The following is a 13,344-nucleotide window of genomic DNA, read 5'->3' on the forward strand; positions in this document are numbered from 1 at the left end:
AATGTATTGGATTATTAAGGCTTAGGAACACCATCCATCCTCCTTCATCTCTCCAACTCTCCAGACCTACCCTGTTGCTTGTGGGTTTTTTTTCCTAACCTGATGCATTGTTCAATTGAGCTTGCAAATTCAGCTGAACCGATAAATTGAGAAACGTGTTATTCATCGAGGCACATTACAATGGCTCACTTAGATCTAATTTGAAGAACACAATTACACTCATGATAACATTTGGATTGTAGTTCCTGGGTTGAGTACCGAATGTACTTGGGAACTGAAGGTGATTGAAACAGAGAGAGAACATTCAGGTCTTTGTATCTCATTCTAAGAAAAACCCATATCACACACTGAGCGGAATAATTTTCACATTTATTTGCCGTCTGTACAAACAGCAGGAAGGTAAAAATTGTGTTTATAAAGTTAGCAGAGAGAAGCCGTCAGCTGGCCCAATCTGGGTGAAAGGACAAGTGTTAAAAGCTTTACATTTATCACTTTGATGTGGAAGTTCCACAATTATCAATCCATCTGAGGTCTTGTGAATCTAGTAGCAGCAGAAAGCAGAATTCCTAGATACAATGTACAGGAAAGGTGAATGTATTCTGAATTAGTTTATTTAGTTTACTTTAGAGATACAGCACGGAAACAGGCCCTTTGGCCCACCAGGGCATGCCGACCAGCGATCCCCGCACATTAACACTATCCTGTACACACTTGGGACAATTTTTACATGTACCAAGCCAATTAACTTACATACCTGTACATCTTTGGAGTGTGGGAGGAAACCAAAGATCTCGGAGAAAACCCACGCATGTCACGGGGAGAACATACAAACTCCGTACAGACAGCACCCGTAGTCGGGATCGAACCCGGGTCTCCGGCGCTGCATTCGCTGTAAGGCAGCAACTCTACCGCTTGCGCCACCATGCCGCTTTTTATCATTTACATTTTGCACTGGCATTTCTTATGGAAACATTCTGAAGTGAAATTTGAGTCTGGGATACATTAAATAGGTGTCAGACTGCAACCTCCCCCCTATCTCCTTCCCGACCCCTCCCCCCCCTCAATATCTTCTGTGCAAGGTCAGAACCTGTGAATCAACTCTCACAGGCAATTCAGTGACGACTCTAGGGCAATGGATTGTTTGTGGGCCTGTTTATCTGTTGTGGGTGAGTGATAATTATGGGGGTGAGGAGGATGATTGATAACAGACTGACTGGATGTTAATCAGCTGGATAGGTTTTGCCCTTTTATTTGTGAATAGGACTCACTGGTGCAATTTTCCACCTTATTTGATAGATACCTGAATGTAACTGTACTGGAACAATTTGGCCAGCGATCCAGCTTCTTCCAGAGCGCTGTAGGAAGGAACTGCAGATGCTGGTTTAAACTGAAGATTGACACAAAAAGCTGGAGTCACTCAGCGGGACAGGCAGCATCTCTGGAGAGAAGAGATGGGTGATGTTTCGGGTCGATATCCTTCTTTAGACTGAAGAACGGTTTTGAAGGGTCTCAACCCGATACGTCACCCATTCCTTCTCTCCAGAAATGTTGCCTGTCCCGCTGAATTGTTCCAGAGTGCTGGCCTTCGCTACATCAGTGCCCAGTGTTCTCATCCATTTCATGATATTACGGTATATGGAGTGAACTGAATTGGCTGGAAACTGGTTTCTGTGATGATGGGGATGCAAGGAGAATGGAGAGATGGATTATCCACTTATCACTCCTGATTTTAGAAGGCTGTGTATGATTCAGGCTTGCCTTTAGCACTCATATGCTGCACTTTGCTATCCTTCACGATGTGCTATTCTCAGAGCTTCCTTCTCTTGTTATCTGTGTAATTCTGCAGAGTCATTCAAGGCTAGAAGTGACAGGAAAGCAGACAAATTTAAAGCCAATGGGTTAATTGGGGCCAGTAGGCAGGGTTTGCCCATGGCAGATCTTGCGAAGGTAATCGATGAGGGTAAGGCAGTGGATGTTGTCTACCTGGATTTTAGTAAGGCATTTGATCAAGTGATTTAGTAGGCTGAACTAGAAGATTAAAGATGCAAGGGAACTTTGCTGTTTGGATTCAGAGCTGGCTTTCATATAGAAGACAGGGGATTGTTGTGAAAGGGTGTTGTTATGGCTGGAGTTCTGTGACAAGTGGAGTTCCGCAATGATCTGTGCTGGGACCTCTGTTGTTTGTGGCATATATAAATGAATGTAAATGTAGATGATTGATTAGTAAGCTTGCAGCCAACACGGAAATTGGTGGACTTGCAAACAGTGAGGAAGGTTGTCAAAGTATACAATGGAATACAGATCAGCTACAGAAATGGGCAGAGAACTGGAAGATTAAGTTTAATCCTAACAAGTTTAAGGTGTTGACTTTGGGAGGCCAAATATAAGGGGAAAGTAACATTTAATGGTAAGATTCTTAATAACATTAAAGGACATAAAGTGCTGGAATTACTGGAGAACGTGAATAGGTGATTTTTTGGGTCAGGATCCTTCTTCAGACTGATTGTGTGTGGTGTGGGGGGGAGGAGAAGAAGGCTGGGAGAGAGGGGAGGCAGGCCAAAGTACGGCACATGATTGAAGAGTTGCGAATTGTGAAGTCAGAGGAAGGAATATTGGAGGAGACAAGGAGAGAAATAAGTGGCAGCCAGGTGGGGCACAGGGGAGGGGAGGGGGAAGGAAAGCGGAGTTGCAGAGGAAAAAGTGGAGGGGGAGGGGGTGGTTGTTATAAGTTACTTTAAATTCACTGTTCATTTTATTGGGTTGCAAGCTACCCAAGTGGAACATGAGGTGCTGTTCCAGCAGTTTGCATATGGCCTCCTTCTGGCAATGGAGGAGGCCCAGGACAGGAAGGTCAGTACAGGAATGGGAAGGTTAATGATTAACAACCATCATTTGAAAAAATAGCTTTGATGTACAGAAGGATTTTGGAGTCCCAAGTCCACTACTCCCTGAAAGTGGCAACACGTTGAAAGAGTGGTAAAGAAGGCTTGCCTTCATCAGTTGAGGTATTGAGTATAAGAGAAGGCAAGCAATGTTGCAGCTTCACAGGATATTGGTTGGGAAGCGTTTGGCGTATTGCGTGAAGTTCCAGTCGCACTATAACAGGACGGATGTGAAGGTTTTGTAGAGGGTACAGAAGAGGTTTACTAAAATGCTAGCTGGGTTAGAAAGTATCAGCTATAAGGAGAGATTGTACAAACACGGATAGTTTTACTCTGGAATGTCAAATGTTAAGGAGAGTCGAGATACAGGTATATAAAATTATGAGAAGCACAGAGAGTGTGGTCAATCGGAATTTTTTTCCCAGGGTAGAAATGTCAAAGACTAGAGGTCGCACTATCGTTCTTGTTTTGTAGATGGAACTTTTGGTCCACTCGAACTCTGTGATGGTCACATTGTCAAATTAAACTGTAAATGGGAGCCTGCTGAGCACAAGGCTACATAGGTTCATCCATCACGTTGCCTTGGCCACCAGCTACCACAGAACTGGCTCAGCACTAATTCCTTCATGACCATACCACTCTTCACCGTTGAAGAGTTCACTCTTCACTCTCCCCGTGCTGGCGAGAGCAGGAACAGGGAGATACGGGATCTGAACGTGTGGCTGAGGAACTGGTGCACGGGGCAGGGATTTAGATTCTTAGATCACTGGGATCTGTTTTGGGGTAAGGGGGAACTGTACAAAAGGGACGGATTGCATCTTAACAGGTGGGGGACCAGCATTCTGGCAGGCAGGTTTGCCACTGCTACACGGGTGGCTTTAAACTGAATAAGGGGGGTGGGGTGTTGAATGGGATAGTGGAGGATGGAGTTAAAGGGAAAGGGTTTCTTAAATGTGTGAGCGTAGAGACCGAAGGGTGTAAAATGAGGGCAGAAGAAATAGGTAGCAAGGTGAAAAGTAAAAGTGGCAGGCAGAAAAACCAAGGCAAAAATCAAAAAGGGCCACTTTTCAACATAATTGTGTAAGGGGTAAGAGTGTTGTAAAAACAAGCCTGAAGGCTTTGTGTCTCAATGCAAGGAGCATTTGTAATAAGGTGGATTAGTTGAATGTGCAGATAGCTATTAATGATTATGATATAGTTGGGATCACGGAGACATGGCTCCAGGGTGACCAAGGCTGGGAGCTGAACATCCAGGGATATTCAATATTCAGGAGGGATAGACAGAAAGGAAAAGGAGGTGGGGTAGCGTTACTGATTAGAGAGGGGATTAATGCAATGGAAAGGAAGGACATTAGTTTGGAGGATGTGGAATCGGTATGGGTAGAGCTGCAAAACACTAAGGGGCAGAAAACGCTGGTGGGTGTTGTGTACAGGCCACCTAACAGTAGTAGTGAAGTTGGAGATGGTATCAAACAGGAAATTAGAAATGCGTGCGACAAAGGCAAAACGGTTATAATGGGTGACTTCAATCTACATATAGATTGGGTGAATCAAATTGGCAGGGGTGCTGAGGAAGAGGATTTCTTGGAATGTATGCGGGATAGTTATCTAAATCAACATGTAGAGGAACCAACGAGAGAGCTGGTTATTCTAGACTGGGTATTGAGTAATGAGGAAGGGTTAGTTAGCAATCTTGTTGTGAGTGGCCCCTTGGGCAAGAGTGACCATAATATGGTTGAGTTCTTCATTAGGATGGAGAGTGACATTGATAATTCAGAAACGATGGTTCTGGACTTGAAGAAAGGTAACTTTGAGGGTATGAGACGTGAATTGGCCAAGATTGACTGACGATTGATTCTAAAAGGGTTGACGGTGGATATGCAATGGAAGACATTTAAAGACTGCATGGATGAACTACAAAAATTGTTCATCCCAGTTTGGCAAAAGAATAAATCAGGGAAGGTAGTACATCCATGGATAACAAGGGAAATCGGGGATAGTATCAAAGCGAAGGATGATGCGTACAAATTAGCCAGAAAAAGCAGCATACCGGAGGACTGGGAGAAATTCAAAGACCAGCAGAGGAGGACAAAGGGCTTAATTAGGAAAGGAAAAATAGATTATGAAAGAAAACTGGCAGGGAACATAAAAACTGACTGCAAAAGTTTTTATAGATATGTGAAAAGAAAGAGATTAGTTAAGACAAATGTAGGTCCCTTGCAGTCAGAAACAGGTGAGTTGATCATGGGGAACAAGGATATGGCGGACCAATTGAATAACTACTTTGGTTCCGTCTTCACTAAGGAAGACATAAATAATTTGCCGGAAATAGCAGGGGACTGCGGGTCAAAGGAGTTGGAGGAATTGAGTGAAATCCAGGTTAGCCGGGAAGTGGTGTTGGGTAAATTGAATGGATTAAAGGCCGATAAATCCCCAGGGCCAGATAGGCTGCATCCCAGAGTACTTAAGGAAGTAGCTCCAGAAATAGTGGATGCATTAGTAATAATCTTTCAAAACTCTTTAGATTCTGGAGTAGTTCCTGAAGATTGGCGGGTAGCAAACATAACCCCACTTTTTAAGAAGGGAGGGAGAGAGAAAATGGGGAATTACAGACCAGTTAGTCTAACATCGGTAGTGGGGAAACTGCTAGAGTCAGTTATTAAAGATGGGATAGCAGCACATTTGAAAGTGGTGAAATCATTGGACAAAGTCAGCATGGATTTACGAAAGGTAAATCATGTCTGACGAATCTTATAGAATTTTTCGAGGATGTAACTAGTAGCGTGGATAGGGGAGAACCAGTGTATGTGGTGTATCTGGACTTCCAGAAGGCTTTCGACAAGGTCCCACATAAGAGATTAGTATACAAACTTAAAGCACAAGGCATTGGGGGTTCAGTATTGATGTGGATAGAGAACTGGCTGGCAAACAGGAAGCAAAGAGTAGGAGTAAACGGGTCCTTTTCACAATGGCATGCAGTGACTAGTGGGGTACCCCAAGGCTCAGTACTGGGACCCCAGCTATTTACAATATATATTAATGATCTGGATGAGGGAATTGAAGGCAATATCTCCAAGTTTGCGGATGACACTAAGCTGGGGGGCAGTGTTAGCTGTGAGGAGGATGCTAGGAGACTGCAGGGTGACTTGGATAGGCTGGGTGAGTGGGCAAATGTTTGGCAGATGCAGTATAATGTGGATAAATGTGAGGTTATCCATTTTGGTGGCAAAACAGGAAAGCAGACTATTATCTAAATGGTGGCCGATTGGGAAAGGGGGAGATGCAGCGAGACCTGGGTGTCATGGTACACCAGTCATTGAAGGTAGGCATGCAGGTGCAGCAGGCAGTAAAGAAAGCGAATGGTATGTTAGCTTTCATTGCAAAAGGATTTGAGTATAGGAGCAGAGAGGTTCTACTGCAGTTGTACAGGGTCTTGGTGAGACCACACCTAGAGTATTGCGTACAGTTTTGGTCTCCAAATCTGAGGAAGGACATTATTGCCATAGAGGGAGTGCAGAGACGGTTCACCAGACTGATTCCTGGGATGTCAGGACTGTCTTATGAAGAAAGACTGGATAGACTTGGTTTATACTCTCTAGAATTTAGAAGATTGAGAGGGGATCTTATAGAAACTTACAAAATTCTTAAGGGGTTTGACAGGCTATGATGCAGGAAGATTGTTCCCGATGTTAGGGAAGTCCAGGACAAGGGGTCACAGCTTAAGGATAAAGGGGAAATCCTTTAAAACCGAGATGAGAAGAACTTTTTTCACGCAGAGAGTGGTGAATCTCTGGAACTCTCTGCCACAGAGGGTAGTTGAGGCCAGTTCATTGGCTACATTTAAGAGGGAGTTAGATGTGGCCCTTGTGGCTAAGGGGATCAGGGGGTATGGAGAGAAGGCAGGTACGGGATACTGAGTTGGATGATCAGCCATGATCATATTGAATGGCGGTGCAGGCTCGAAGGGCCGAATGGCCTACTCCTGCACCTAATTTCTATGTTTCTATGTTTCTATGAAGTCCCTCAGTCATTGTGCATTCTGCTGCCTTTCTATTTTCAATTTATCTTTAAAGTGAAGCAATGATTTATTAACTTATTAACAATCAACTTATCAAATGTGTGGCAATCAAGAGTAGGTGTTCTTCCCTATGTTTGTACTGATCCCATGTGGCAGCTTAAGGTCACGAAACACTGTTGAGAACATGCAGGACCAGTCCCTTTAAACTGTTTGCCACAGTGCCACAATCTGTGGTGAGTCTCTATCCTGCTTGAAGAACCGCATGTGGTGAAGGATTGTATTACAAGAGTTTAGCATTGTGGTTACAACTGTGTTCATCTTTTGCTCCCACTTTAGTGGCCAGTTCCCAGATGTTCATGTGGAGGTCAATGCAAGGTCAGCATGTATATGTTTGTAAGTGCTAAAGTAGATATATATGTTTTTTTAAATGTCTATTCCCTTGCTTTCAAGCAAATTAATCCACTGTAGTTATGCGGACTGTATTTTTGCAGTTAAAAATCAATGACTTCAGAATAAGTCCAATCTATAAAAGTATTTCCAGCTTCTTACACCACAAAATTCCAAATACGTGGTCCATTAAAACTATTTTTTTGTTGAAGCTACACTCTTGCATTAATTATGCAACGTGTTCCAGTTTAATGGTGCATTTCTTGATTGATCTTAAATAATCCACATGCCTAATGATTCGATTCTGTAAATGCCTGTTCCCTCTCCAACATCAAGAGTAAACTTGCATTGAGTCTGGTGAATCAAGTAAATGGGTATATGAGTCTGAAGAAGGCCCTCGATCTGAAACATCACCCATTCCTTCTCTCCAGAGATGCTGCCTGTACTGCTGAGTTACTCCAGCATTTTGTGACTATTTTGGGGTATATGGGTGACTGGATTGGTAGGGAGCAAAAATATCAGAAAACATTGATGATTAGCAAGGGTAAAATTATTTCTAGAGGTTTTACTTGTTGTTTAGAGCAAGCAGCCCTTTTTTTATTGAGAATTCTATATGGATTCCAAAGGAAGAACTTTCATTTTAACTTAACCCATGTGAGTTTTGCTGAGAAGAATATAGGATTTAACTGAATTAAAATGCTCATTTGGCAAAAGTGCAAACATTTTTGTGTGACACCATAGCTCATGATGTTTGTATTTTTCACCTAAGTTTGTACTAAAGTTTAACATCATTTTAAGCTATTTCCATTTTGCATCTAATTCTTACCCAAACTAAACCTACATCTCTCCTTATTTATTGTATTAGTAGCAGATAATTTCTTTAAATTTATTTGTCTGGAAATTTTGAGATTGACTTGAAGAATATTAGAAACTGATAATTAAGTGGATAATCGATGCTGCTGGGCCCGTTGAGTATTTCCAGCATTTTCTGTCTATTTTTTCTGTTTCTATTTTCGTCATTTTTATGGAAAGTAATTACTGTTTATTCCCAAGGAAATAATAGATTTGCAACTGTGAAATTACAAATTGCCTGCAAGAATTTTCACCTCCACCATCCTTGCAGCCACAAGGAACCACAGATGTTAGTTTACAAATAAAGACACAAAGACACAGGCAACATCTCTGCAGAACATGGATAGACGATGAGATGAGGTGCTAACCCATAACAGCACTAGTGGGGTCTATTCCCTTTAGTCAGCTTTCTTTCCATGTCCACATGGACTTTCCCTAATTGTCAGCTGCTCTATTCACTGCCGTCACTAGCTGGGCTAGATGTTAAATTACAATTAAAACATAAAATGCTTGTGCTATCACACTAGGATAAGCACTCAGCCAAGAAAAGGATGTGGCCCGAAACATCACCTATCCACCTTCTCCAGATATGCTACCTGACCTGTTGAGTTGTCCCAGCACTTTGTATCTTTTTTTATCTCTCCTTGTAGTCACTTGCTCCAGCATTTCCAAGGGTGGCTGAACAGTTGCTTAAAAAAAGGCTCAATTTTTCTGCAGCACAATTGAACATTATTTAAATAGACAAGAATGAAAATGTAAGGTAATTTAAGGATGATAAATATTAAATCAAAACAATCTGCCTCTTCCTTCTATTTTCCAAGGCCAATTCCTATTGTCAAAGACACTTCTCTAATATTGTGGTCCATCTTCTCCCAAACCCACTTTTACTTCTGAGCCTCTTTCCAATCCAAGTCCACAAGAACGTCAACCACTCTCTCTGCACCCCAACTCCATGTCCACTTCATGAGCATTTCAACAGTACTTTCACTGAAGGCTCTCTCCACCTTTCCCTTTCCAATTCATTGAAAATCCTCCCACTGCAGTCACCAATCTTAACCCTGAAACATACTCTCCAATCCCTTGCCCAATCCACAGATGCTCTCCCCTTTTCCTCCTTTTGAAATTTGTGCAGCCTTCTCCAATTCCATTTCCATCTAGACCATTTAGAACGGAGATGAGGAAAAACTTTTTCACCCAGAGTGTTGTGAATCTGTGGAATTCTATGCCTCAGAAGGCAGCGGAGGCCAATTCTCTGCATGCTTTCAAGAGAGTTAGATAGAGCTCTTAAAGATAGTGGAGTCACGGGATATGGTGAGAAGGCAGGAACGAGGTACTGAATGTGGGGATGATCAGCCATGATCACAATGGAAGTGCTGGCTCGAAGGGCGGAATGGCCTACTCCTGCACCTATTGTCTATTGTTTAAAGTCACCCCATTCTCCTGCACTCAAAGGCTATCTCTACACCAATGTAATTCACAATTTATAGATCCTTTTCTATTGATATTCTAGCTGAAACTTTCATATGCGACATATTAAGTTCCACGTGATTATAGGTTTTGCCAGCCACTCCCGCTTTTTCCCCAATTTCTTTTGTTTTATCGTGTCTCTCATCATGACTAATTATTCCCGACCACTTTTATTTTTTATTTTTTTTGTTTATTTTATTAGAAGTTAATACAGTACAAACCAATACAGTGGTACCTAATTTTAGGTGCCAACTATGTCATAACGTAATACATTCTATATACAACCTCTAGTTTTATGTTTTTGAAAAGGAAGTTAAAAATTTTTTTTTTTTAAATAAGAAGAAAAAGAGGAAAAATAGATAGTAGAAAATAGAAAAACGTGAAATGAGTATATAAGAAAAGAAAAAATAGAAAGTAGAAATAGGAGAAAAGACCCTTAAAAAATAAATTTTCAAATCTTTGTTCAGAGATGTAAATCTATCCACGACCTGACCTGAAATCAGTAATCTTTACGGTACTGCTGCATCACATGATTCCAAAAAGTTGATGAAAGGGGACCAACTCCTTAAGAATTGGTCATATTTATCTATTAGGTGGAGTCTCATTTCTTCAAGGTGTGCTATGTCCGTCATATTCCTAATCCACATTTTAATAGTTGGTATAGCTGTATTTTTCCAAAATTTAAGTATCAATTTCTTTCCAATTATTAACCCATAATTAAAGAATACTTTTTGGTCTTTATTTAAATTGATATCTTCCTACTATTATTCCAAATATAATCCATTCCGTATTAGGTTCTATTCTTGACTTGAAAAGCTTTGTAAATATATCAAATATATCGCTCCAAAATTTATTCAACTTTGTACATCCTACAAATGAATGTGTTATATTGGCGTTTTGAAACAAACATTTATCGCATCTGGGAGAGACGTTTGGGTAGAATTTATTCAACCTCGTTTTTGAATAATATAGTCTATGTAATAATTTAAATTGAATTAAATTATGTCTTGCATTAATGGAGCAATTATGTGTGTTCATCAGATACTTTTCCCATCTATCCTTCGGGATCTTTATCATTAGTTCATGTTCCCAATCTTCTCTTAGTGTCCCGACCACTTTTAGAAATACCAAAAATAATTAGAGCTTAGAAAATACCAAAAATAATTATTTAAATATTTTCCAACAATTGTCCTTTGAGGCAAAGGAACATCTTAAACTGTAACAGATTTGTTATATTAATGTGAGTGAATGGGTAAAGGTGGGCTGTATAATGGAAAATGTAATTCGAGGATACTAGAAGGTGTACCAAATAAATTCCAATTTTTATGTAATGCTGATGATCTACAATTCTAAATAAAATGAAGGAGCACACTGCAAGAGCCATTTACATTCATTATTAAAGGTTAAGGTACCATTGGAAACCTGTTTTCATTTTCACTTTGTCAAACTGTCTGAAAGAAAATTAGTTACATATTTTGAAAATTGAATGATGGATTTAAAGATATGAACTGAACCGCACTATATTTGGGTAAATGTAATTTACATTGATGGATACCAAGGAGACCATAGAAATTTGAACCATTGAAATTGAGACATTGGTTTCCAGACTATATTCCAGTTTTCAGATATTTATTATTGGAGATTATTGCTTTTAAAATGATAATGTTATTTAGTCCATTTTTAAAAGGTGTAATTTTTTTACAAGCAGATACGTATAGGAAATAGTTACTTAAATACATTAATTCCACATCAGTTCTCATTGTACATTTCAGTTACTGTATATTTATTAACCTGCCAGCTATGCCAAATAACCCGAGATATGGCATACAACATTGGTAGTAAGATTGTAACTTCTTGAAATGTGCTCAAATTATTATCAGTTGTAAGGTTTACAACAACTTTTTTTTGCGGAAAGATATCAAAAAGTGGTTTATTTCAGGCAGTCACAATGTTATTATCATGTACTATTTAGAAACCATGACTCCTTCAGAGTATGTAATTGCACAGTTCAAACCTCAAGTAACTAACTCAGCTCTGAGATAATTGCAACTAATCTACGTGAATATTTCAGGTGCAGCGAGCAATCTTTAAATTCATCTTTCTGATTAAACATGCAATTACCAGTAATAACGTCTATGTTAAGAAAATGGTACGTACCAGCCTACGAATCTCTCTTTCACAATCTTTCTTTATCCTGGAGATCTCCTCTAGGTGCAGGTGATACAAGCTTCTTATTTCTGCAGCCTTCAACCTATCAGCATGAATAGTCTGATTTAAAGCATCTTCCAATTGCTTCTTAGCTGCCTTCAGTTCTGAGATCTCTTGTTGCAGTTTTATTTTCTCAATCTCAAATACCTTCTTAGCCTCTTCCTTGGCTTCATTGTAAAGCATCGTTTTAACTTTGTCGGTAGCTCCATCTCGCAAGGCGTTAACGAGTGCTTGGATTCTCTGGTTCTCTGTATCTTTGATTTTGATGACCCTGAGGAGCTCACCTTCGTGCTGCCGGAGCAGAGTCTCTCGCACCATCTGCAGTTCCTTCATTTTCTCTTCGTGCAGCTTGGCTTTGAGTTCAGTCACCAACACTGTGTGCTTGTGCTGCTCTTGCTCTTTGATCAATTTAACCTCTTGATTCTTCTCTCGTTCCAATTTGCTAACCTGAGGAATAGAGCACAGTAAGCCCACGTGTTATTTTTAGATTAAAGGGCCCGTCCCACTTGGGCGTCATTTGCGCGTCATTTACACGACATGCTAAAAATTGATTGGCGCGTTGTAATGCACGCATGGTGAGGCGTGGTGGGTATGCAGTTACGCACGGTAACGCGCGGAGCCCCAGGATTTTGGGATGCTCAAAACCCTCGCGTGCCACTTGCATGATGTATCCCTTGCACTCGCTGACGTACTGATTGCGTACGCTGACCTACTGACGCCATACGTGTAGCACGTGGTGACGCATGGTTACACATGAACGTTGCCTATGCTAATTTATTATGCGTCACCGTGCATCAACGTCCGTAACCATGCGCCACCCGTATGCTGTCGGCGCGTTATTTGAGCGCCGTACCACATGAAGACTACGGGTATAAAGCGGCGTAGTTTCGAAACATTTTCACCATAGTATCTGTGATTTTCACTGGGAAAATCCTTGCCACGGAGTAGGTTCGGACTAGGTACGAACAACATCGCAAATGTCTCCCAAAAGAAGCAGGGCCCTCAGGGACACTTGGTGTGCGACTGTCGTACTGCTAGACGATTTTCGCACAACAGTCGCTCATCAGTCATTATCGGCGTGTCGGGCAAATGACGCCCAAGTGGGACAGGCCCTTAACTCTTCATATTTGAAGCACAACAACGGGTGATCCCTTCTCTCCTGGAAATGATCACATTGTTTCACAAAGATTTAGCTGTGGTGTTTCTTTTTGCTTCCCATATCCATGTACAAGGGGAATAATGCAACTAAATCAAAACCTCTTCAATCTGATATTTTAAATCTAGGTATTTAAATATAATGCACACCATTGCTAACTACCAAAAATATGAATCTTGTAATATTTCTCAAATTCTCAGTGATACAAGCTAGAAATATATACTTTGACATTATTGATATTCTTGATATGCAGGTAATGGAAAGATAAGGATCACATGCGGAAAGAGGAGATCAGTTAAACTTGGCATCATGTTCAGCACAGACAATGTACGTTGAAGGATCTGCCAGTATATATTCCTATGTCAAGGCGATTT

At 40.8% G+C, this 13,344-nt stretch overlaps 1 protein-coding gene across 3 annotated transcripts in view; it reads right to left on the reverse strand.

Annotated features, from left to right (window-relative positions):
* jakmip3 (Janus kinase and microtubule interacting protein 3) overlaps positions 1-13,344 on the reverse strand; it is a 240,099-nt gene that overhangs the window by 213,294 nt on the left and 13,461 nt on the right. For all 3 annotated transcript variants that reach the window (XM_055646660.1, XM_055646662.1, XM_055646661.1), the window contains exon 2: positions 11,764-12,261. In XM_055646660.1, the coding sequence (XP_055502635.1) occupies positions 11,764-12,261 (498 nt within the window). The remainder of the gene's footprint in view (positions 1-11,763; positions 12,262-13,344) is intronic.

The sequence above is a fragment of the Leucoraja erinacea genome, chromosome 15, assembly GCF_028641065.1.
Source record: "Leucoraja erinacea ecotype New England chromosome 15, Leri_hhj_1, whole genome shotgun sequence".
Classification (NCBI taxonomy): Eukaryota; Metazoa; Chordata; class Chondrichthyes; order Rajiformes; family Rajidae; genus Leucoraja; species Leucoraja erinaceus.